General features: G+C 44.9%; 1 protein-coding gene across 1 annotated transcript in view; it reads right to left on the reverse strand.

Annotated features, from left to right (window-relative positions):
• Positions 1–26610, reverse strand: part of LOC139281364 (leucine-rich repeat-containing G-protein coupled receptor 5A-like) — a 250652-nt gene that overhangs the window by 37065 nt on the left and 186977 nt on the right. Inside the window, exons 5-8 of the mRNA XM_070901516.1 lie at positions 24086–24301; positions 17277–17348; positions 7892–7960; positions 3688–3759 (exon numbers count right to left, since the gene is read on the reverse strand). Coding sequence (XP_070757617.1) covers positions 3688–3759; positions 7892–7960; positions 17277–17348; positions 24086–24301 — 429 coding nt within the window. The remainder of the gene's footprint in view (positions 1–3687; positions 3760–7891; positions 7961–17276; positions 17349–24085; positions 24302–26610) is intronic.

Consider the following 26610-nt stretch of genomic DNA (forward strand, 5'->3'; position numbering starts at 1 on the left):
TCCACATAACCTTTCAAGATAGCAGGAAACCAATGACTGTTAAATGATTCTAGAGTCTAAATGTTCTGTCCTTCAATTTGCTTGACATCCAAATCTCTCTCCTTACCCTGTTCTCATGAGTGTGGTGACTCATGCTGAAGTACAATTGCACGGGTTGCCAATAGCGCATCCAAGTCATCATCATAGGCAGTCCCTCGGAATCGAGGAAGACTTGCTTCCACTCTTAACATGAGTTCTTAAGTGGCTGTACGGTCCAAAACGAGAACCACAGTCTCTGTCACAGGTGGGGCAGATAGTCGTTGAGGGAAGGGATGGGTGGGACTGGTTTGCCGCACGCTCTTTCCGCTGCCTGTGCTTGATTTCTGCATGCTCTCAGCGTTGAGTCTCGAGGTGTTCAGCACCCTCTCAGATGCACTTCTTCCATTTAGGGCGGTCTTTGGCCAGGAACTGCCAGGTGTCAGTGGGGATGTTGCACTTTATCAGGGAGTCTTTGAGGGTGTCCTTGTAACGTTTCTGCTGCCCATCTTTGGCTCATTTGCCGTGAAGGATTCTGAGTAGAGCGCTTGCTTTGGGAGTCTCGTGTCTGGCATGCGGACAATGTGGCCTGCCCAGCGGAGCTGATCAAGTGTGGTCAGTGCTTCGATGCTGGGGATGTTAGCTTGGTCGAGGATGCTAATGTTGGTGTGTCTGTCCTCCCAGGGGATTTGTAGGATCTTGCGAAGACATTGTTGGTGGTATTTCTCCAGTGACTTAAGGTGTCTACTGTACATGGTCCATGTTTCTGAGCCATACAGGAGGGCGGGTATTACTACAGCCCTGTAGACCACGAGCTTGGTGGGAGTTTTAAGGGCCTGGTCTTCAAACACTCTTTTCCTCAGGCGGCCGAAGGCTGCACTGGTGCACTGGAGGCGGTGTTGGATCTTGTCGTCAATGTCTGCTCTTGTTGATAGGAGGCTCCCGAGATACAGGAAGTGGTCCACGTTGTCCAGGGCCCGCGCCGTGGATCTTGATGACTGGGGGACAGTGCTGTGCATTGAGGACAGGCTGGTGGAGGACCTTTGTCTTGCTGATGTTTAGCGTAAGGCCTATGCTTTCGTACCCCTCAGTAAATATGTCGACTATATCCTGGAGTTCAGCCTCTGTATGTGCACAGACGCAGGCGTCATCCACATACTGTAGCTTGACGACTGAGGCCGAGTGGTCTTGGACCTGGCCTGGACACGGCAAAAGTTGAACAGGTTCCCACTGGTTCTGTAGTTTAGTTCCACTCCAGCGGGAAGCTTGTTGACTGTGAGGTGGAGCATGACAGCGAGGAAGATTGAGAAGAGGGTTGAGGCGATGACGCAGCCCTGTTTGACTCCGCCCGGACATGGATTGGGTCTGTGATGGATCCGTTGGTAAGGATCATGGCCTGCATGTTGTCATGGAACAGACAGAGGATGGTGACGAACTTTTGGGGGCATCCGAAACGGAGGAGGATGCGCCACAGACCCTCGCGGTTGACAGTGTCAAAATCCCTTTTAAGGTCGAAGAAAGCCATCTATAAGGGCTGGTGCTGGTCCCTGCATTTTTCCTGCAGCTGTCGTGCTGCAATAATCACAAACTTGTCATCACCAACACCTTGTTCCGCCAGAGGGACAAATACAAGGCATCGTGGCAACACCCTCGCTCCAAACACTGGCACCTGCTCGACTATGTCATCGTCCGAGCCAGGGATTGCAAGGATGTGCGCATCACCCGTGCCATGACCGGAGCTGACGACTGCTGAATGGACCACCGCCTAATCCGATGCATCATTGATATCAACATAGCTCCAAAGCGAAGGGGACAGCAGAAGCAGTGCCGCAAAAAAGTCAATGCCGGGCGCTTAACAACCCAGCTAAGAGAGCCCTATACAGTCAGCGCCTCACAGCTAACCTGGCGTGCCTTGATGACCCTGAGATGCAGAATGCCCACAGCGCTTGGTCTGCCCTCCAGGCCTCCATAACCAGTGCCTGCAAAGAGACACTCAGTCACTCAATCAGGAAACACCAGGACTGGTTTGATGTGAATGATCATCCAAGAGGTCGTTATCTGAAAACCCAGAAAGGAAGTGACAGACTATTTGACCATTAAGGGCTCTTGCCTTCTATCCTCATCTAAATCTTGAGCTACGAGAGACCAGTGTGAAAGGCCAGGAGTGTGGAATTTGGATTCAGTGGGAGAGGTTGGGACATGAGTACTAAAGGTTTAATTTATACATTTTAATTTTAATGTTTTTTCATTTACTATATTTTAGCTGGTTAATACAAGGAGCTGTTTAAAGTTGTTTATTTTGCTATCTTAATTATGAGTTGGTTTGAGGCAGTATTAGATAAATAAAATAAGTGATTGGTTATTCTCTGATTCGCAGCTATTTCCTGTGGAAGTTGGGTTATTATGCAAGTTAAGACAGTATAGGGCCGAAATTGCCTCGTGTCCGGCTTGGAGGTGTAACCTTCTGGGCCCGGGATTTTTAGTGAGAGAGCTGGGTGACCATCTTTAAAGGAAACAGGATTCGCAGGTGAAGGGAACATTTGAACTACTGGAATTATCGAATAGTTACTTAGTCCTGGACAAGTATGTGATGGACAGTGACAGCAACTCAGAGGAGGTTGCTCTTGAGCAACATAGAAGCACCGTTAAACAAGGAATGACCCAAGGTAGTCTAGAGAGTCGTAATCGGGAGTGATTCGCCAGTCAGGGGTATTGATAGTTTTTTTTCCAATTGTGACCGGGAGTCTCAAATGCGACATTGACTACCTGGTGTCCGACTGAAGGACATCATGGTATGGTTGGGAAAACTTCTGGAAAGGAAGGCAGAGAAGTGAAAAGTCATGGCCCTGTTGAATCCAATAACATAGATAGAGGTAGATTTGAAGTCTTGTAGAAGGAGTTAAAGGAGGTGACCTCAAGGGTGGTCATCTCCAGGTAGCTCCTTGTGCTATATGCTGGGCAGGTTAAGGAGCGGAAGATAAGAAAGGTTAATGTGTGGCTACAGGGCTGGTGGAGGAGGGAAGGGTTCACAGTCCTGGGCCATTAAAGTTCTATCTGGAACAAGGGAAGCCTATCCCAAAGGGATGGCCTTCACCTGAACTGAAACAGTACCAATGTCCTTGCAGAGAGGGTAAATATATCAGTGGGGGAGGATTTAAACTAATATGCCGGGAGCGGGGAGGAGGGGGGGGGGGGGGGATGTCTAGGACCAAGACGAGAAAGGAAAGCCAGACTAATAAAACTATTGGAATACTGTACAAGCAGAAGGCTCTGCTTAAATAAATAGTCAGAAAATATAAGCAGAGGTGAAAGGAAAAGAAGCGGGTTATAAGATAGTGAGATATAGAAGGACTGTTGTCGAAGAGGAAAAGGATATAAAAAAAATGGGAAAACCAGGAAAATGAATAAGCATCAACGTTCTAAAAATATTTGGAATGAGGTTTGAGTGCATATCAGAAATTCCCTTCATAATTTTCCATTTATTGATGAGCCAAGTTTGCAAATTCATAAAATTACTCCAGTAATATATATATATGTGTATATATTGGAAAACTGTACTTTGGCTATTTAAGAAGTGAATAAAAAGTGAAACAGAAACCTAGACAGTAGTGATTTACATAAAATTATATCCTAGCCCACCCCCTATAAAATCAGCTTTGAAGTAAAACTCACATTGTTAGAAGTGACGGATTGCCAGCAAATGCATGTTCAGGGATCGACTGTATGTTGTTGCTGTGAAACCCCCTAAAAGGTAATTTATATCAAATAAACAATGACATACATTACTTCCAAAAACTTTTATTATATCAACACAATCTCCAAGTTTATTCTTTCTTTCATGCTGCGGGTATTCACCCGTTAATCGATAAGCACGGGATAACTTTATTTTAGAATCTTAAGAATACATCTCTTTCACGACATAACAACAATCACTGCATCTCTGAAGTAATTTGTTGTGTGAAGTGCCTTGAGATGTTCTAACATGAACTGCTGCTATAGCAATCTTATTCCCCACTTGGAAAAATTTGCTTCTAACAACAACCGTAAATTACATTTCCATAGCATCATTAACGTGAGCAAAACATCCCAAGGTGGCAATTGGCCCTGAGCAGGATAAGGAGGGAAATTAGAGGAGGTGGCCAAAGGAGTGTTTGAAAAGGTAGGCTTTAAGGAGACAGTTGAAAGTGGGGAGAGGTGTAGAAAGGAATCATAAAATAATCGTATAATGTATAAGAACATAATTTACGAAAGGATCTACTTGCTTTGGAGGCAGTTCAGTTCACTAGGTTGATTCCGGGGATGAGGGGGTTGACTTATGAGGAAGGGTTGAGTAGGTTGGGCCTCTACTCATTGGAATTCAGAAGAATGAGAGGTGATCTTATCAAAACGTATAAGATTATGAGGGGGCTTGACAAGGTGGATGCAGAGAGGATGTTTCCACCGATGGGGCAGATTAGAACTAGAGGGCACGATCTTAGGATAGATGTATCCTTTCTTAAATATGGAAACCAAAACTGAACGCAGTATTTCAGATGTGGCCTCACCAATACCCTGTATAACTGTAGCAAGACTTCCCTGCTTTTATACTCCATCCCCTTTGCAATAAAGGCCAAGATTCCATTGGCCTTCCTGATCACTTGCTGTACCTGCATATTAACCTTTTGTATTTCATGCACAAGTACCCCCAGGTCTCGCTGTACTGCAGCACTTTGCAATTTTTCTCCATTTAAATAATAACTTGCTCTTTGGATTTTTCTGCCAAAGTGCATGACCTCACACTTTCCAACATTATACTGCATCTGCCAAATTTCTGCCCACTCATTTAGCCTGTCTATGTCCTTTTGCAGATTTTTTGTGTCCTCCTCACACATTGATTTTCCTCCCATCTTTGTATCATCAGCAAACTTGGCTACGTTACACTCGGTCCCTTCTTCCAAGTCATTAATATAGATTGTAAATAGTTGGGGTCCCAGCACTGATCCCTGCGGCACCCCACTAGTTACTGATTGCCAACCCGAGAATGAACCATTTATCCCGCCTCTCTGTTTTCTGTTAGTTAGCCAATCCTTTATCCATGCTAATATATTACCCCCAACCCCGTGAACTTTTTGTTCTTGTGCAGTTAGCTTTTATGTGGCACTTTGTCAAATGTCTTCTGGAAGTCCAAATACACCACATCCACTGGTTCCCCTTTATCCACCCTGTTCGTTACATCCTCAAAGAATTCCAGCAAATTTGTCAAACATGACTTCCCCTTCATAAATCTATGCTGACTCTGCCTGACCGAATTTTTCTTTTCCAATAATGGACTCCAACATTTTCCCAATCACAGATGTTAGGTTAACTGGTCTGTAGTTTCCTGCTTTTTGTCTGCCTCCTTTTTTAAAGGCTTGAGGAACTGTTGCATTGTGAGTGGCTTAGCCAGTCACGTGATGTTCACAAGACTCAACAAAACCCCAGTTAATTGAGTTCAGGTTCTCTACGATGAGGTGGGTTGTTGTGAACCTGGTGGATGAACTGGCAGTGTTCAGTTTCATTGTTATACCTTTGCTAATAAACCAGCTAGTTCATTCCAGTAAATGTGTAGCTATGAATTCTTAAGCAAAAATCCCATGAAGCAAATACACTACAAATAAAATCATAGAATGATTACAGCGCGGAAGAAAGCCATTCAGCCCATCGAGCCCGTGCTGGCTCTCTGCAAGAGCACCTCAGCTAGTCCCACTCCCCGCCCTTTTCCCACAGCCCTGCAATTTTGTTTCCTTCCTTTTACTTATCCAACTCCCTTTTGAAAGCTGTGCTTGAGTCTGCCTCCACCACTCTTTCCGGCAGTGCATTCCAGATCCTAACCAGTCGCTGTGTAAAAAAAGTTTTTTTTTCTTATGCTACCTTTGGTTCTTTTGCCAATCACCTTAATTCTGTGTTCTCTGCTTCTCAACAATTGTACCAATGTGAACCGTTTCTCTCTATCTACTCGGTCCAGACCCCTCATAATTTTGAACACCTCTGTCAAATCTCCTCTCAATCTTCTTTGCTTTCAGGATAACAACCCCAGCTTCTCCAGTCTATCCACATAGCTGAAGTCCCTCATCCCTGGAATCATTCTTGTGAATCTTTTCTGCACCCTCTCTAAGGCCTTTACATCCTTCCTAAAGTGTGGTGCCCAGAATTGGACACAGTACTCCAGTTGAGGCCGAACCAGTGTTTTATACAGGTTCGTCATAATTTCCACACTTTTGTACTCTACCTGTATTCATGAAGCCCAGGATCTCATCACCTTTTTTAACTGCTTTCTCAACCTGCCATCTACCTTCAATGATTTGTGCACATATACCCCCAGGTCTCTCTGTTCATGCACCTGCTTTATGATTATACCCTTTAGTTTATATTTCCTCTCCTCATTCTTTCTACCAAAATGTATCACTTAAGGAGATGAAATTTGGGTAGAAATTCCCAGGATGGAGCAAGATTGGAAGGCTCTGAAAACTGATGGTGGGACAGAGGGAATGCGTGAATGCACAGGAGGCAGAACTGGAAGAGGGCTGGAAGAGGCTACAGAGGCAGGGTGTAGCAAGGTTGAAGAGGGATTTGTAAATGAGGACAAAGGTTTGGAAGTTGAAGGGGTTAGGCCTGAAGAGCGAACGGAGATTACCAGGGATGAGAGTGATCGGGAGGCAGTGGAGTTCTGGGTGAGTTCGGCAATGTGGAGCTTGGGAGGCCAAAGAGGAAGACATTGGAGAAATCAAATCCACGGGTGACAAAGGCATAGTTGTTTCTCCCATTGTTTCTCCTTTTGTGTGCTTGCTTCAAAACTTCTCGTAATACCGATTCACATGAAAAACAAAGTAGCTATTTGAAATGGAAAACAAGGATTTTTTTTTAAATGGAAGTACTATTTTTCTTATTTTCTCTCTACTCACCCCGAGGCCATGTAGACAATCTGCTTCTGCCAATGTGACTTTGGGTCAGCTGCCTGGACACCAGCCAGAGCAGTCTCTGGATGATTTTACAGCTAATTGTCCCTCGGCCTTTCGTGAAAGGAAGCTGACCTTTGTTCAGCACCTCCCTCACTTCTATGTGTCTGCAATTCAATGCTCCAACAGGGCATTGTTGTTCTGCACCAGCTGAAAACTCCCAAATCGTAATGTTTTGATTCATAGCAAGTTGTGCCTTCTAGGTTTGTGTGGGTGCCAGAAAATCTTTAACCATTACCTGGAGTCACAACTGTTACCAATCTACTTTTCCACTGACACTTTCATAGTCTGCAAATTTTGTAGACACTTCCAAGGAAAAGTCAAAACAAAAAATGTTTGGAAAAAAATGATAGTAACTGATCAAACATCAAATTGCTGATGTATTGACTGTCATCACAGCAGAGTCCCACTCCGTCATTTTCTCTTCTGACTTCCATTTCCATTTCCAAGATCAGAATCAGTAAGATCAGATTCTATGCCTGGAACTAAATATTAAAATGCACTTTACATGGCAAACAAGATATCAATCATAAGTGCAGAATTGGCCTGCTTGCTATGTGTAACAATATCATAAATGCACGCAAGAAGAATGGCTCCAAAATTCATCGGGCACAATCCTAACAACAATTACTCCCTGGGCGTCCATGGGATGGTATCCCATTTGCTTGGGGTTGTTGGGTGGAAGTGCCTCTTGGAACACTTTGTTGGTGCTGCTTGCCCCATGCCCCAGGAAACTTGGGGTGGATGCCCGCCTGTGGTAGGGGGGATGCCCAGCCCTCGCCTCCCCTGCCCATCACACACACACACACGCACGCACGCGCACACACACGGGCTGCGAACACAATTTTGATTGTTTTGGTAATAAAGCTGCATTTACTTGCTGAATTGCATTAGGTACTTACAGTTCTTTAAGATTTGCTAATGCCTTTATAGCAACAGGAAATTCATCCAGATTGTTGTAGTTCAAATCTCTGTATTAGACAACAAATATTAGGAAATGTAAAAAGATCATTTGCAGTTGTGATCAGAATTAATTTTGTTAGATTTCAAATGAATTGATGGTGGCACATATTTACAAGGTCGAACAGTTAACGCTCTGCTTACTTCATTTCACTTACAGCTTTTAACACGTGTATATGTCACAATAACAATGATACCATTTTTTAGTAGCATTGAAGGAATGGATGACCTTTTAGAATTAAGAAAAAATCTGGCTGTCTTTTGAAAAACTGAAGTTAACTTTTTAATCTAGGTACATTAAACTATTGTCATCCTTCCAAAAGTTAAACACGTTTTAATAGGAAAGAGGCTCTTGGAGTCCTTTGCGCCACTGTTAGCATCTCCGGTGGGCGATAACAGGACGTAAATGGGTTTGCGACCGGGATCAGCAGGAATTTTGCGGCGGCGGTACAGCGTTGCACCCTGATATCCTTCGCCCGGAGATCGTGACGTCAACGCCGTGCGCATCGCCCCGGTAGCACCCCGGACCTGAACTTGCGTTCCGCCCACTGCAGCAGCGCCGGGCGAAAACACCGACCGTTGCAGGAGGCATCCATCGGGAGGCCTGGCGCTTCGAGGGTGATGCTTAAAGGCGGGGTGCCCGAGGGAAGTAAAAAAAAGGTTCACATCTCTGTTTTGAATTTTTTACCTGGTTTCCTGCCGCCGATCAACCAGTCCAGCACTCTGCTGCAGCGCATCGGGCTGATCGGGCCGGATCGTGGCTGCCGTCGGGGTCCAGGCAGGTTTTCTTTTGCAGAGCCTGCAACGGTGGCCCTTCCCTTTAAGGGAGCGATGGAGCCTTCGAACGCGGCAGTGCTGCACGGCCTAGTGTGCAGCGCTGCACACCTACTGCCCTGCCCGCTGCCTCTTGCGCTCCAGGAAGGAAGTGGAGCGATTGATTTAGTGCTCCACATCTTTCCTGGGGCGCAAACGCCTGTCGCTAATTTTTCAAACTTTTACAAGTTAGCGCTCCAAACGGGGCGGTCCCCAATTTCTCCCCCTTTAAATATATTTTCTCTTTTGTAGAAGTTGTGGAACTATATTGCCTTTATATTAAGTCCCAAGAGTCCCAGTGCTATAGCATTCCCCTGTTTATATTGTGGTTGGATTCCATTATGCGTGCACTGTTTTTAAGTTGTAGTTTGGGACTTTATATCCTGGTTGCTGCATATTCCCCAGTGACTGAGCAATCTCTGTGTGTCAGCCAGCTCCATGACTGGCCTGTAAGACCAAGCTGAACTATTGAGCCCGTCAGTGACCAGAAAGGTGAGCTCTCCCACCAGTGGCATCTTTTAAATTGCCACCCAGCGAAGTGCAACCTCTAAAGCACTGGCAATACCTTCTTTTCAGATGGATCTCAATGCCTCTGAAGGAATCTGTGCGGATGAATTTCCGCAGGGGTTCTCCCGATCATCTGCTGTGACATCAGGGGAAGAGCCACAGAAACTCCTAAAAAATGGCACAAACGCTGTTATGATGGATGAGCAGGAGAACCTATGCAGAAATTCACCCTCAATCACTCTAGTTCCCCAATTTAGTTACTTATACTCTGTGCGTTAACAGACATATGCTTTCATTTGGGTTCCCTTGGTTTTGTAATTTTGCCCTTCTTGCTTTCCACATCCTGATTTCTTTTTCACTATCATGTCCTGTTTAACATTTTCAGCCTTTTTATTACCAATACACCTAAAGCTTACTTTCCTCTCTGTGCAGGCTGCTCTGCTCCCTTCATTGTCGTAATAGTTTAAAACCTCTGTCACAGCTCTCATTAATCTTCAGGCTAAGACACAAGTCCTAGTTCTGTTCAGGTGTAAGAAACCCCGTCAATGCAATTCATTCCTGCCCCAGAACTGGTTCCAATGCACCAGGAATCTGATCCCGTTCCTTTTACTCCATGCCACTAGCTATGCATTTACCTTCCTAATCTGACTTTCCTATAATCACAAGGTAGCTGCCTTTTGAGGTCTGGCTTCTTAATCTATCTCCTAGTTCCAGGAAGTTTCTTTACAGGATCTGAATCCTATTCCTCTCTAGGTCGTTGGATCTGACACTTCCAGCTGATTCCACCTCTCTTTACAAAAGCTTCTGCACCCATTCTGTTATCTTCCTTACTCTGGGACTTACTATGCCATCATGTTTACAGTTACAGATGCAACTGTTGGATGAGACGTTAAATCGAGGCCCCGTCTGTCTGCGCAGTTGGACATAAAAGATCTAACGACACTATTCGTAGAAGGGTTCTTCCAGTATTCCGGTTGTAATGTATTTGCTTCATGGGTTCTTTGCTTAAGAATTCATAGCAACACATTGCTATTAAGAACGAGTTGGTTTATTGACAAAGCTTTGACAATCACACTACACATTACCAGTTCATCCACTAGGCTCACAACCACCTGCCTCATCGTGGATCCGCTAAACCCAACCGACTGGGGTTTTATTGAGTCTTGTGAACATCACGTAACTAGCTAAGCCACTCACAATTCAACAGCTCTACAACTCTTTTGTGAAAACAAAAAATAGACGTTAAATCAAGTGCCCCTTTATTAAAGGGGGGGACACTCCAAACAGTTTACAGGTGCCTTTTTGTTTTTGTTTTTGTTTTTTTTGGTGTTTTTTTTTGGCACTAAAATCATAAATTTTACAAGTGCCCCTTATAAAAGTGGAGGGGGACATTAAAACCAGCAATAAAGCAAATTAAACTTTAAAACATATAAAATCAAATTAAAATTTGGTTGCCGGGGGTGATGATGCACTCCAGTCCCTCCGGCGCCCACCTCTCACGGAAGGCCGCGAGCGTACCGGTGGACACCGCGTGCTCCATCTCCAAGGACACCCTGGCCCGGATGTAGGCGCGGAAGAGAGGCAGGCAGTCGGGCTGAACGACCCCCTCGACTGCCCGCTGCCTGGACCAGCTGATGGCACCCTTGGCCGTGCTCAGGAGCAGTCCTACAAGGAGGCCTTCGGACCTACCCACTCCCCTTCAATAACAGCTCTACAACTCTTTTGGAGGGAACAAAATAAACATTAGATCAAGTGCCCCCCCGAACTGGGGGACACTCCAGACACTTTTAACTGCCCTCTTTTTAAAAAAAAATTTGTTTTTTTTTTGTCACAACAGCTCTACAAACCTGTGAGCATACACACAGGTGCATGCATTACACTGGTCAGCATTTATCCCTTAACCAACCTCACGAAAACAGATTATCTGGTCATTTATCTCATTGCTGTATGTGGGACCTTGCTGTGTGTAATTTGGCTGTCTCATTTCCTAATATTATAATGTCTGCACTTCAATAAAAAGTACATCATTGGCTGTGATGTGCTTTGGGACATCCTGATGTCAGGAAAGGTGCTCTGTTGATGCAGATACTTTCTGTCTTTCATCATTGAATCTCCCATTACCACTACAATCTTGCATTTAATTCTTTTCTCCCCCACTCAGGTAATCACTTATTTTCCAGTGTCGTGGCATTGCTCTGTTCCGGTCTCCATCTGAGGAATCCAGCACTGCATACCTATTAGACAGCTTCAGACCGCCAGGGGTTTCCTGCATTACCTCTACCTGACACTCCCCCCGCTCTACTGGATGGTCACCCACTTCCCTTCCTTTGCCTCATATTCCTCTATAACAGTAAAGAGATCACTTTCTACAAAATCTGTTCTTGGAACCCTTCCATGTTGTGAACAGTGTCTCCTATTGTTCCTCAATCTCAGGAACTTTGTGCTTGAGTGAGTCCATCTGGAGACAGTTCTTACACCTGTGTTTGTCTTGGACAGTTAAGGTTCCAGAAGCTCCCACATCATGCAAACACAAGTAGACTCAAAGAACTCAGTAACTTAAATAACTGAAAATAGTTTCAGGCTAACTACCTTCAGTGCCAAACTCCAGTTCAGGGCAGTGCAGTATTCGATAGGATTACATAGGATATACAGCACAGAAACAAGCCATTCGGCCCATGGCAGCGTTTATGCTCTAATCGAGCCTCCTCCCATCTAAATCGATCAGTATAACCCTCTATTCCCTTCTCCCCCATATGCTTGTCTAGCCTCCCCTTAAATGCATCTATACTATTGGCTTCAACCACTCCCTGTGGAAGCGAGTGCCACATTCTCACCACTCTTTGGGTAAAGAATTCTGAATTCCCTATTGGATATCTTGATGACGAACTTATATTAATGGCCTCTAGTTTTGCTGTTCCCCACAAGTGGAAACATTCTCTCTGTATCCACTCTATCAAAACCTTTCATAATTTTAAAGGCCTCTATTAGGTCACCCCCTCAGCCTTCTTTCTTCAAGAGAAAAGAGACCCAGCTTGTTCATCCTTTCCCAATGTGTATACCCTCGCGTTTCTGGTATCATCCTTGTAAATCTTCTCTGCACCCTCTCCAGTGCCTCTATCCTTTTTATAATATGGCGACCGGAACTGTACGCAGTACTCTAAGGGGCCAAAATAAGAGGAGGTAATGGGATGGGAAGTCCGTTCGACCGGGTGCGACCCACCCGAAATTGCCCCCGGGTAAGGGGGGGTTTTCCGCCGCGCCCCGTGTTTCCGCCCTGCCCGGTGCTCCTACCCGTTGTTGGCCGCGCGCCGACCCCTTACCGACTGGTGGCGACCCCTTTTCTTCCCCGCGGGGGAAATTACCCCGCAGGAGCGCAGCCGGTGCCAGCCGGTGCCCCCGACAGCTTTGCGCGGCGGGAAGCCGCCAGTGGCTGGGCGGCGGGTCCACCCTTAGAGGAGGATGCACTGCCGTTGCAACCATTTTGTTTTATTTGTTGGCCCGACAATGGAGCCCGATGGATTGGTGGGCCATCAAAAGGCGGCCTGGCACCCACTTGCGGTGACCTCCTTTCCGTCCCGCTGGCCCGGCTAAAGCCCTCCCTGATGGCCCAGTGGGCGCCAAGGAGGCCTCGCTAGGCCTCACAGTGTCCCTTCCCTTTAAGTGAAGGGGAGGGATGTAGCTACGTGTCAGTGTCGCTCTGACATGCTCAGCGTGACGCTGATGACACCGCCTGCCTTCAGCCCCGCCCCCCCCCCACACTCTCCCGCCCCTAATACCGTCCCGTTCATTTTTGCAGTCAAAAGTGCCTAATTTTCCTCCATTCCTCGCCCCATCTGTACTGATGGTGCTTCGCCATTTAATTTGAATTATCCGCCAAGGGCAATTTTGGCCCCTAAGTGTGGTCTAATCAAGGTTCTATATAGGTTTAGCATAACTACCCTACTTTTCAATTTTGGTCAAGCAAGGCTTTCTCTTTTGAAATCCATGCTGACTATTTATTATTATATTTTTTGTTTCTAGATGTTCTTCTATTCTCTCCTTTAGTCGGGATTCCATTATTTTTCCTATCACCGATGTTAAGCTGACTGGTCTATAATTCCCTGGACATGTTCTATCTCCCTTCTTAAATATAGGTATTACATTAGCCATCCAGCAGTCCTCTGTCACGACACCTTTTTCTAATGAATTATTAAACATGTGTAGTAATGCCTCTGCTATCTCTTCCCGAGATTCTTTTAAAAAGCGTGGATGTACTTATCTCATCATGCAATGTCATGTCCACCTGTTCTATCTCCCTGGTAAATACCGAAGCAAAATAATTATTTAATATTTCTGCCATCTCTCCATCGTTACCTGTGGTATTATCCTGTCTATCCCTTAATGGCCCTATTCCCATCCCAACCGTCCTTTTTTTATTGATGTGCCTGTAAAACACTTTACTATTTAATTTTATGTTCCTTGATAATTTAATTTCATAGTTCCTCTTTGCCTTCCTAATTGTTTTTTTGACTTCTCTCCTTGGGGCCGAAATTGCAGCTTTTTAAAGATCTGTTACCGCCTCAAAGAAATGGCAATGGTGCGGAAACCAATCACCGCTCAGTCGGCGCGGAGGGGCTGACATTTGGCAAATCGCCCTCCTTTATTTTTGGAGTAGTGTACGGGATCGCCCCGGACGTCTTCCTGCCACATCGGGCACACGCTGACCCCTTACCGAGCGCCGGTGACCCCCCTTTCCGCCACGCGTGTGAAATTGCCCTGCGGGAAATTGCTTCGTGGGAGTGGATCGGCCCCCAGCAGCTTTCCCCAGTGGGAACCTTCTTGTGGCTGGGCGGTGCGTCCACCCTTAAAGGAGAAGGAGCTCTGCCTCGGCCGCCATTTTATTTTAATTGTCTGCCGACTCCGAGATCGGCCCGACAATGGTGGCCACGGGTTTGGCTGGGCCACCAACAGGCAGTCCAGCACCCACTCTTGAGTGCCAGGCCACTGGCCCGGCCAAAACCCTCCCTGGTGGCCCAGTGGATCTAATTGAAATTAATGCAGAGCTCGTAGCGGCCCTCCAGTTTAACTGAAGGAGAGGGACTTTGTGACGCGTCAGCACGACACAGCACGTCCACATCGCTGAGATGTCATCAGTGCGGCACTGATGAGTCGGAGCGGCAGCCGACCCGACAAAACAACACTTCTGCTTCGCCGCCACCCGTAACACCACACCGACACCAGAAAAAAAAAACAAAGATCTCAATATCGCTCAAATCTCTACCTGATGGATTGAGGCAGAGAAAAAAAATTACAAATCGGTAAGTGCGCCCCTTTTGGGGCAGAGGGCAATTTCAGCCCCTTAATCTCTTTGTATTCTCTCTTATCATGCACTCCCCTGCTGTCTATGTACTTAATGTATGCCTCTTTCTTACCCTCAATTGTTCCCTTATGGTTTTATTCATCCATGGAGTCTCATTAGTGTTTAGTTTGTTCTTTCCTTCTGGGGAATATATTTTTCCTGCACTCTGAACACCGTTTTAAATGTTTCCCATTGCAATTTTACATCGTTGTTTGCCAATATTGTTATCCATTTTATTTTCCAAAGTTCTATTCTTAGCCCCTCAAAATCAGCTTTTCTCCAGTCTATTAAGTTAGTTTTCATCCTTCTCAATTATCATCTTAAAGCGTATTATATTATGGTCACTATTGCCTAGATGTTCCCCTACCTTTACTTCTCTTATCTGCTCTGGTTCATTCCCCATTACTAGATCCAATAGCAAATCTTCCCTTGTTGGGCTTTTTAGATATTGGGTTAGAAAGGAGTCCTGTACCCATTGTAGGAACTCCATTCCCTTATCCCCTTTACCTATCTCTTCTGTCCAATTAATATCGGGGTAGTTGAAATCCCCCATGATGTGTTTTACTCATTTCCCTAATGTGCCTGCATATTTCTTCCTCTACCTCCCTTCCACTATTAGGTGGTCTGCAGACTACACCTATTAGTGTGATTGATCCTTTATTATCTTTTATCTCTATCCATATGGATTCTATTTTTGTCTTGCTAATAGCTGCGTCCCTTTTTTCTACTGCCATTGTTATCCCTAACAAGTACTGCTACTCCACCTTCCCTTTTTCCCTGTCTATCTTTTCTAAATATGTTATACCCTGCAATGTTTAATTCCCAGTCCTGATTTTTTGTACCCATTTCTCAGTAATCCCTACTATGTCTGCTTCCTCGCAATGCATGATTGCCTCCAGCTCCCCTGTTTTAGTACGGACGCTGTGTGCATTACTATACAGACAGCTTAACTCATTTTTAATTTGATTTCCTCTCGCTTTATGTTTAACCATCTTTTTAGACTCCTGTTTTATAACTCTATTTATTCCCTTGCCATCAATGTCCTCCCTTACTTTATTCTTTCCTATGCTCTCTTTACCTGTTTTGTTTATATTTAGGCTGGTTACTTTTCTTGTAGATCCCCCCACCCCGCCCCCCCCCCCCCCCCGCATCTTACTAGTTTAAAGCCTTTGTCACCTCCCTATTTACCCCTTCTGCTAGGACACGGGTTCCATCCCAGTTCAGGTGGAGCCATCCTATCAGTACAGCTCCTTCCTGTCCAGAATTGATGCCAGTGTTCCATGAAAAGGAAACCCTCTTTCTCACATCAGTCCTTCAGCCACATGTTAATTCTCCTGATCTGACTACTTCTATGACAATTTGCACGTGGCTCGGGCAATAATCCAGAGATTATTACCCTCAAGGTCCTGCTTTTTAATGTAGAGCCTAACTTCTGATATTCTTTCAGTAGGACCTCCTCCTTGTTCCTATCTATGTCGTTTATTCCAACATGGACCACGACAACTGGATTTATCCTCTCCTTTTCCAAGTTCCTCTCCAGCCGCCATGAGATATCCCTTACCCTGGCACCGGGTAGGCAGCACACCCTTCGGGATTGTCATTTTTGGCTGCAGAGGATGCCATCTAACCCGCTAATTATAGAGTCCCCTAACACCACCACATTTCTATTCCCCCATGGACAGCCTCCTGAGCCATATTTGAGCTATATTAATGAACTATATTTCAATGTTTCAGAGTTATTTCAACGAATCAATCAATTATCTATATTTTGCTGTTCACTCAAAGCAGGCGACATATCTCATCATTCCTTGCAGCAGTGTTGAAGGCAACACTGCCAGCTGATTTTGTTTTCTAACAACTTTTTAAAACAATAGCAAGTGGAAATAAGTTGTCATTATTTATATCCAGCATTTGCAGGAGTAGTTCAAGAAAATGAATTTTCCATGCACAGGCTTGTTTCACTCCATATTGGCAAATACAACACTGGGTAACTTTCTACGTTGCTATGGATTTCTGTTTCCACAAACATAAAATTGAATTACTTTTATTGACAGGCTCGCACGTTTATAGCCAGAGATATCCTTATGATATGAAACTTTCATGTAAAATATTGTAGAAGCCATGCATTATAAAGGTAGAATGTATCAACTGTTCTGTTAGGCTCTTTGCTTCATGAAGGTGCTGAGAAATTTTCAGTTGCTTTAAATTATGTTTGTGCGATGGTTTCAGAGACAAGCGTTGAAGCCAACATGTGAAAAGTTTGGCAGTTTCTGCTGTACATGTGTTGCCTAAATAGACCAAACATCTAAAATATTTAGCACTGAACTTCGATAATAATTAAATTGTACTGTCATAGTTCGCAAACCTTTTTATGTTTGCTTATCTGTCAGTGGGGAGTAATTAAACACCACAAATAGATTATTGTACAGCATCTGATAAAATAACATATATCCCGTGTTCTCATGAATTCTCATTGCTGGCACGTGTTGTATGCTTTCATATGGAAGAACAAAAATCATTAGAAATACATTGGTGCTTGTATTTCACTTTATTTAAAAAATATTTTGATCCTTCAGTGATCTTTGAATCTTTTCTCTGAATTTCAACTTGTTTTTTTTTTACACTGTGAAAACATTCAAAAAGAAGAAACAAATCAGAGGTCAACTTACAAAGTTTCTAGGCTGTGGAGACCATCAAAGCATTTCTTTCCCAGGGAGTGGATTCGATTGTTATGGAGATGCCTGCAGGGTAACATTAATGGCACAGTCAGGAAAAGACAATGCACACAGCACAAACTTTTTCACTGGTTGTATCGCACGGACCTTGTGCTTCAATCATTCCAAACACTCATTTCATGCAGGTCATACAAAGGCTAGCTATAATATCAACGTTAGTTACTTCAGCAGTGTATATATGCTAAAAATTGGTGTTACACAGGTTGAAAATGAAGCCAGGTTTATGTTAAACCTTCACTCCTTGTCAGGAAGATTCAATTTGTACATGACCTCCCTAAGTTTACACAGTGGCTCAAATTCTGTTCAGACTCTTTATGGTATTAAATTACCAACTTGACATATGTGAGTAGTTTTCATTCCCTTTGAAACATGTCAGAAGATTCACATCAGGCATTGCTGTTTCACAGCCTAGGTTAAATCAGATGTCAAAAGGGTGTGAGTTTTCACTCCAAACCAGGATTAGACTGCTAATGTCAATTATCTTTCAGTTTCCAGTTGTGATGAAGGGTCCACACCCAAAAAGTTAACTTTTTTTTCCTCTTTACAAATCCTAATGGACCTGCTATGTAGGTCCAGCATTTTCTGATTTTATTTCAGAGTTCCAGCATTTGCAATTGATGTCCTTTATTATTTATAGGACTAGACTACATTTATTTTATTTTTTATTGCAAATCACCAATCAATGTGGTTGAGCAGCTGTAGGGATTTAATATTGGAAAGCTGCAATGGCCTTTATGAGAGATATTTTGCATATATTGCAGCATCAAATTAAAATGTGAATCTCACCATCTGCAATCAATTTTAACTATTAGAAGAAGATTTTAAGAAAAAGTCAAGAATAGACCATCAAAGCTCATCTTTCTACTATTCAAACTCCCTCAGCCAAACATCCAACTGCATTTCAAACACCTCCAGTGTTCCTGGTGCCACAAGCTTCCCTTCCCTTCTAAATGTTTATCATCCTTTGAGTAAAGATTTTATTCTTAATATCTGTGTTACATTTAAATTAATGAAAAGTAATTTTGTGGTCTCTAGTCCTACCTAGCTGGCTGACTTTCAAGCAATATTTTGGATTCACGTTTACAATTTAATATTTCATATACCTTGCTGGAGTCTTCAATCTTCTCTCTATACCTTATGCTTCTCTAATCTTTTCTCATTGATCTTCATTTTTTTGTTTTGATTTTTTAAATTGTTTCTGTATACATTGTGAGTTTAACATCAAGAGAACTTCGTGGAAGAGTTTGTAAACCCACCAGTTTGATAGAGCTGAACCTGTTATTCTAGGATAGATTAAAAGACCGAAGGAATATTTTTACAACCAGTTTGTAATTCCATGCAGCTAAAATCCCAAGTTCCCAGGGCCTCTGGATCTGCTCCCCTCAAGTTGTTCTCTATTTTTAAGGTGCATTTTCTTCCTTCCCCAGGTTTTCTTCACTATATTCCTTAGACAAAAGGGCTTGTACAATAACTTGTATTTGTACCTATTTGACTAGCAAGCAACATCTACCAGTGCTGCTCTGTCTGAGATAGTAATAGCTCCAAGTGCAATTTTGAATGACTTTATTAGTGCTATCCTGTTCAATTCTTACATGGAATTCTAATGAAGCTGTTCACTCATTCACCTAGCAATCCCACACAGGTAAATTGTTAAAATTAGCACTTAAATGAAATGACTTTCTATCTCTAACTGACAAGGCTCTAAGTGATGCGTGAGAGAGGCTGGAATGACTTGCTCAGCTCAGCTCCAAGGTTTCTTTCCCCTGAGGGAAATTACATTGCCATTACTCAATACTTTCTTTCCCCTTCTGCCTAGCCAAACTCAGGATCACGCTCAGAGTGAAATGAACCACCTTGTACATTCCATGACCTAGCTGGCTGGAACACCTAGAAAATACCTTCAGAGTTTTGTTGTGCCAATCCAGAGACTTTTTAATGCAATTCTAATGTATTTTGTACTTCAATGTTGTCACGCTATGGGTTTTAGGTGCTCTTTGGGGAGAATGCTATTTTAGGAACTTTAAAACATCTACAGACAAAGTCATGTGTTTGCACAGGGAATGGAATTGATACCTAGCTGCAAAGGCTTAGGTGGGGTGAAATATTTATGTACCTGTCGTGGCATTCTTACACAGCACAGTGTAGTACAATGCATCATCATAGGCGGTCCCTTGTATCGAGGATGAATTGCTTCCACGCCAAAAGGGATGAGTTCACAGGTGTTTCAATGACGGATCTAATATTCCAGGTCCCGAACTACATGTTGAAGGGTGGAAAATGCCTGTGCATGGATTTTTTTTTAACGTGTACTGGCCGTTGCACACCAGCCACCATGCCAGTACCAATGCACAACGCAATGAAATGGTGGGACACTGAGGCTCGCTGTCTCCATCACCATCAGGAGGTGCAGGGCACAATTCATAGGGAGATTTGTTCTAAGGCTGCTGTCACACACCTTCTAATGGGTGGGTAGCTTGGAGTGGGTCACATGCTTGACCTTTCAGCCAAGTTGATGCATGACTCAGGGAGATAAATGAGGGAGTTTACCTTTGGATATGAAAAAGTGGCAATTTTCACAATAATATTTCAATAAAACTCATTATCTGCTGATTGCAAATATTGCAAAGATTATAGGAGATTCATACTGCTGTTACTTAGTTGTAAACATAGGAACAGGAGTAGGGCATTCAGCCCCTCAAGCCTGTTCTGCCATTTAACTACATCATGGCTGATCTCTACCCCAACTCCATTTTCTCCATATCCCTTGATACTCATACCTAACAAAAATCTATTGAAGCCAGAGTTAAACATTTCAATTGACTCAGCATCCACAGCCTTTTGCAGGAGAGAATTCCAGATTCCCACTACCCTTTGTATGAAATAATGATACGACTCCTAACTGGCCTAGCTTTAATTTTAAGTTTATGCCCCTTGAGAATCTGTGCTGTACCCCCTCCAAGGCCAATATATATTTCTTGAGGTGCAGTGGGTCAAACTGAATGCAGCAGTTAAGATGGAGTCTGGCCGAGATATAAGAGCATAAGAGACAGGAGCAGGAGTAGGCCTTTTGGCCCCTCGAGCCTGCTCCACCATTCAATAAGATCATGGCTGATCTTCTGCCTCAGCTCAACTTCCCTGCCCGCTCTATCAGGAGGTATGTGCTTATCAAGCATGTTGTCATGAGCATAACTAGACATTTGTAATTCCGAATTCAGCAGTGCTGTATCTGACCACATAAACCACATCACTCTATATAAACCATATCACTCTGTATAATGATTAGTTTTGTTTCTTATAATATGATTCCTTTTAATGCACCCATACCTTCCCTCAACGACTATCTGCCCCACCTGTGACAGAGTTTGTGGTTCTCGTATTGGATTGTTCAGCCACCTGAGAACTCATTTTAAGAGTGGAAGTAAGTCTTCCTCGATTCCGAGGGACTGCCTATGATGATCAGAAGATGAGAAAAATCATCAGCCCCTTTTAAACCCCATCCAAAGGACAGGATGTTTTATTCCCTTGTGCTCAATTGTTAATAAAACCATCAGGAGGTATGTGCTTATCAAGCATGTTGTCATGAGCATAAGTAGACATTTGTAATTCCGAATTCAGCAGTGCTGTATCTGACCACATAAACCACACCAGGATTATCTGCCAAAACAAAATACTGCGATTGCTGGAAATCTGAAATGAAAACAGAAAATGCTGGAAGTTCTCAGCCAGGCAAGCAGCATCTGTGGAGAGAGAAACAAAGTTAGCATTTCATGTCGATGGCCTTACATCAGAACCGCATTCTGACTTTGCTGAAATGCCCATCGTTGACTAGCACACTGACACGCACACACATAGACAAGGGACTGCAGGGCTGCAGGTACCTTTAGAATTGAATACCAGAACGAGTCATGAGCTTCAGGAGAGGAGAGTTCAGGGGTAAATAAAAGCACAAAACCATACCATACCACGGCATGATTATGCAGATGCTGTGCCTTGAATCACTCCTCCAATATAGTTTTTTTGTCTGAGGGAGAATGATCTCTTCCCCTTTCAGCTGCTCTTGGGGAGATGCTATTCTTTCAATGGATTACACCGACCTGCTATAATGTGCTATTTCAGTTCATCCTACTTTTAATGTCAACGTTGGAACTGTCTGCGTAGGAGCACACGTTGACTTTTGAGTAAATCACCTGCCAAATGTATGTTACATCTTCCTGGAGACAATCAGACTTTGATATTTCCAAAAAAACTGATCCTACTAGTCAGCAAGCAGAAAAAAATCATGGAACTCCTTATCAATGGATTGAAACTTGCTTTTTTCCCTTTAATCAGTAGCAGAAACAATTTGACCAAGTTCAGTGAAATAAGTGTGCCACTTGCCTTGGAATAACTGCCATTTACTTCCTGTTGTCATAAAATTTAATATTCATCCTGAACACAGCTGCAGATCTCTCAGTAGTGACTTAGTACTACTCAATAAGCTAAATGCCTTATAAACGGTAGGAATTTTTACTGAAAACCATTAAATATAAATGAATAGGGCCCACGTGTCTGTAGCAATACTAGACATTTCAGGTAACATGCCACACTTTGAAATATTGGAGTTCAAGCTTGTGACTAAGACCAGCAGCATAACTTAAAGCTCTGATACTACATGATGTAATGGGGAACTAATATCAACTCCGTTAGTTGATATACTCTCGTTGATGTCAGGGACACCATTACTCATTCAAGCTCCAACAATTGTTTCACATGATTCCATGGCATTGTGACATTACAGCATAAATCAGTTCAGGAATAAACCCCCACAGGGCACAAACTCTCACTCAACAAAGGCTTATTGATAATGCATCTTAAAATACTGGAAATTGTCACCTGTACACAATACATCGGTGGAAAGGGCTGCAGTTAGGGTTGGCTGCAGCTTGGCATAACATTGCAGAAAAATGCTGGTACACGTCTTCCACTGTTCAATGGTAAGAAAGACTATCCCTTAAACATTCGTTTAAGAGATCAAAATCCTTACTATTTAGTCAAAACAGTTACCAGAAGCCTCAATTTCTATTGATTCAGAGAGTGACTTCAGATCATGGAATTACCCCTACGATCCATGAGCGAATACCTTAAAGTGATGAAAAGCTAGTGATGGGAATAACTTTTCAGGAATAATTTATGGATCTTTCCAATACATGAGGTTGTGCTAATAAATGGGAAAAAATGTATTTAAATATTTGTATGTATCGGACTGTACTCAAACTTTGCATTCAGAGGTCCGAGGCATTGCAGATTTGGATGAAAGTTGCCATTTCTGAATGTGCCTAATATGCAAAGAGGTTACACTGGGAAACACAAAGCTCATTCCTGATGATGCCATTTCCTATTTAGTTACAATCAAGCTTTTTAGTAACAGGACCTAACTATTCCTGAACATTTTCTCACTAAATGCTAAGGAATTGAAGTTTTTTAAGCACATGAGGGTAGAAATTGCCCGAAACAGGGTGCACCTACCGTTTTTTAAAGTTTTTCTCTGCCGCAGTCCATGGGGCGGAGATACCGGAGAAATTCAGCACTCTGGGTTGTTTTTCTCCGTGGTGCGGTGTTCCGGTCGAGTGCGGGGGTGGAAGCGCCCTCGCAGCGGGTCTGCTGCCCCGAACAGTCATCAGCGCCGCCCTGATGATGTCAGCGCATCGCTGATGAGGTCAGTGCGACGCGGACGTGCCACCTCACACTGACGCATCACAATGTCTCTTCCCTTCAGTTAAAGGGGAGAGCCACTGCGAACTCTGCAGCCACTTCAGTGGCGCCCACTGGGCCACCAGGGAGGGTTTCAGCCGGGCCAGCGGCTTGGCACCCAAGAGGGGGGGGTGGGGCGCCAGGCTGCCTGTTGGCAGCCCGGCTGAACCCGGGGGCATAATTGTTGGGCTGACCGGGCAGTCGGCCGGAAAAAAAATAACATGGCGGCTGCGGCTGTGCGCCCTACCCTTTAAAGGTGGCCGTGCTGCCATCTCACACAGAGTGTACCGACAGCAAAAGCTGACGGTAAAGGGGTCGATGCGTGCACGCCATGGCGGGAAAACGAGCGGAATAGTCCTGGACACCGCTCCGCTCCTGAGCGAGGGCAATTTCTAAAATGGCGGCCGCTCCACGGAGAGTCGGCGGCCATGCCACGCCGTCCTATCACTGCCGCTTTCTGGTGGTCAGAGGCCTTATCGAAAGGGGTAATTTCTGCCCCGTGCTTACAATGGGTAACAGCCCATAATGTTACTTGAGTAGTATTTTAAGCTATCGTGTACTGTGAAAAAAATAGAGGCTGAAGTTAATGGCAGTATCCATTTTTATTTTAGCAGGTAGATCCTCGTATTAAAATTTTTGCAAATAATCCAAACCATTTTGATTCATATGTAGTGTTGGACAAAACCTCTGAAAGCACAACAATTTCGGTAGCCGAAAGTGCACTGAACAACTGCTCTCATTTGAGCGACAAAAGGGTCATCGACCTGAAACGTTAACTCTGTTTCTCTCTCCACAGATGCTGTCTGACCTGCTGAGTATTTCCAGCATTTTCTGTTTTTATTTCTTATTCAGGCTGTACAGATTGCCCACAAGACGGGTCAAATGTTTTCTTCACTTCACTGTACTCTCAGGGCTGCCATTATTTATTTATTCAAAACTATTATCACATCCATACAGAAATACCTTCACTCGTTACGCATCTTCAACAGTGAAAACATAGCAAAATTACTTACAGAACTACCAAACTGGAAAGATTCCCAAATGCATAATCTGGGATATGAGGAATTCTGTTCAGGGCCAAGGTCATGGCTTGTAGGCAAGGTAAACTGCTCAGGGCTTTGACGGGAATATCTGTCAGAGCGTTGTCATCCAGCCAGAGGTGTCTAAGTGAAACCAGTCCGTTGAAACATTTTGGTGGCACAACCGATATATGGTTGGCATCTAGTCGCCTAGGAAGTAAAATGAGTTGAGATTTATTATCTAAGTTTATTGGTTTTGTGTCACATAAACTCAAAGGTATTTTTCAATATTTTGTTGTCGCTACAGTAGATTCATTTCAACAAACTATGTTAGCCATTGCTGCTGTTTTTGAACACTTCTGTTTTACATTTGTACAATTTGCATAGTGATGGACACTGTTTACATAAACACCTTTAAAGTAAAACGAAAGAAAGACTTGGATTTATAAAGCACCTTTTATGAGCACCGGACATCTCAAAGTGCTCTACAGCCAATGAAGTACTTTTGGAGTGTAGTCACTGTTGTAATGTAGGAATCGTGGTCGCCAATTTGCGCACAGCAAGCTTCCACAAACAGCAATGTGATAATGACCAGATAATCTGTTTTTTTGTTATGTTGATTGAGGGATAAATATTGGACAAGATACCGGGGTTAACTCCCCTGCTCTTCTTTGAAATAGTGCAATGGGATCGCTTACGTCCACTTGAGAGAGCAGATGGGGCCTCGGTTTAACGTCTCATCCGAAAGACGGCATCTCCGACATTGCAGCACAACCTCAGTAATTTAGGAGAGACTGTCAACACAGTTGAATTGGGATATGAACACTCAACCCAAGCATAACCCTCAGCAGAGCATACTTTATTTCAAATATAATATACTGAATTATTATCTCCATGTGTGTGTATATATATACTAAACTAACATTGCATACAATTCTGTATTTACTTATTGGATGCACTTAGTTCTATCCATCCACACACAATGGACTATCCTGTGTACATAGACTATTGGGCCCAAGTTTCCACATGATTTGCGCCTGATTTTTAGGAGCAACTGGTGGAGAACGGACTATCTTAGAAATCGCAATTCTCCACATTTTTTTTTCTGCAGTTCTAGTCAGTTAGAACAGTTTCACTTTGGAACAGAATTTTTTCTTCAAAAGGGGGCGTGTCCAGCCACTGACGCCTGATTTCAAAGTTTCCACAGTGAAAACGTACTCCAAACTAACTTAGAATGGAGCAAGTGAAGATTTTTGTGGAACTGAAAAAACCTTGTCTACACATTAAAAAATCAGGCGCAGGTTACAAATTAGGCGTCCAGAATGAGGTGGGTGGGGGGGAGAGGGGGGAAGGGAAGTCATTACATTCTATAATAAATCCTTATTTATACTTATACAAATATTATACAAATAAATCCAACCTGAATAAACATTTATAAGCAAAGAAAAGATTAAATAAACCATCTTCCTAGCTGTGTGAAAGTGCTTCAGCCAGGGAGAATTCTGCAGGAAGCCTCACAAGTTGAGGCAGCCGTTCGTTCCCGCGGGGGGGGGGGGGGGGGGGGGGGAAGGAGGCAGCCATTCATTCCCGCGGGGGGGGGGGGGGAAGGAGGCAGCCATTCATTCCCGCGGGGGGGGGGGGGGAAGGAGGCAGCCATTCATTCCCGTGGGGGGGGGGGGGAAGGAGGCAGCCGTTCGTTCCCGCGGGGGGGGGGGGGGGGGGGAAAGGAGGCAGCCATTCATTCCCGCGGGGGGGGGGGGGGGGGGGGGGAAGGAGGCAGCCGTTCGTTCCCGCGGGGGGGGGGGGGGGGGGGGGAAGGAGGCAGCCATTCATTCCCGCGGGGGGGGGGGGGGGGGGGGGGAAGGAGGCAGCCGTTCGTTCCCGCGGGGGGGGGGGGGGGGGGGGGGGAAGGAGGCAGCCGTTCGTTCCCGCGGGGGGGGGGGGGGGGGGGGGGGGAAGGAGGCAGCCATTCATTCCCGCGGGGGGGGGGGGGGGGGGGGGGGAAGGAGGCAGCCGTTCGTTCCCGCGGGGGGGGGGGGGGGGGGGGGGGGAAGGAGGCAGCCGTTCGTTCCCGCGGGGGGGGGGGGGGGGGGGGGGGGGAAGGAGGCAGCCATTCATTCCCGCGGGGGGGGGGGGGGGGGGGGGGGAAGGAGGCAGCCGTTCGTTCCCGCGGGGGGGGGGGGGGGGGGGGAAGGAGGCAGCCATTCATTCCCGCGGGGGGGGGGGGGGGGGGGGGGGAAGGAGGCAGCCGTTCGTTCCCGCGGGGGGGGGGGGGGGGGGGAAGGAGGCAGCCATTCATTCCCGTGGGGGGGGGGGGGGAAGGAGGCAGCCGTTCGTTCCCGCGGGGGGGGGGGGGGGGAAGGAGGCAGCCGTTTGTTCCCGGGGGGGGGGGGGAGGAGGCAACCGTTCATTCCCGCGGGGGGGGGGGGAAGGAGGCAGCCGTTCGTTCCCGCAGAGGGGGGAGGAGGAAGCCATTCCAGACGGCGGGCGGGGGGGGGGGGGGGAAGGAGACAGTGAGA

Source organism: Pristiophorus japonicus, chromosome 15 (genome assembly GCF_044704955.1).
Source record: "Pristiophorus japonicus isolate sPriJap1 chromosome 15, sPriJap1.hap1, whole genome shotgun sequence".
Lineage (NCBI taxonomy): Eukaryota > Metazoa > Chordata > Chondrichthyes > Pristiophoridae > Pristiophorus > Pristiophorus japonicus.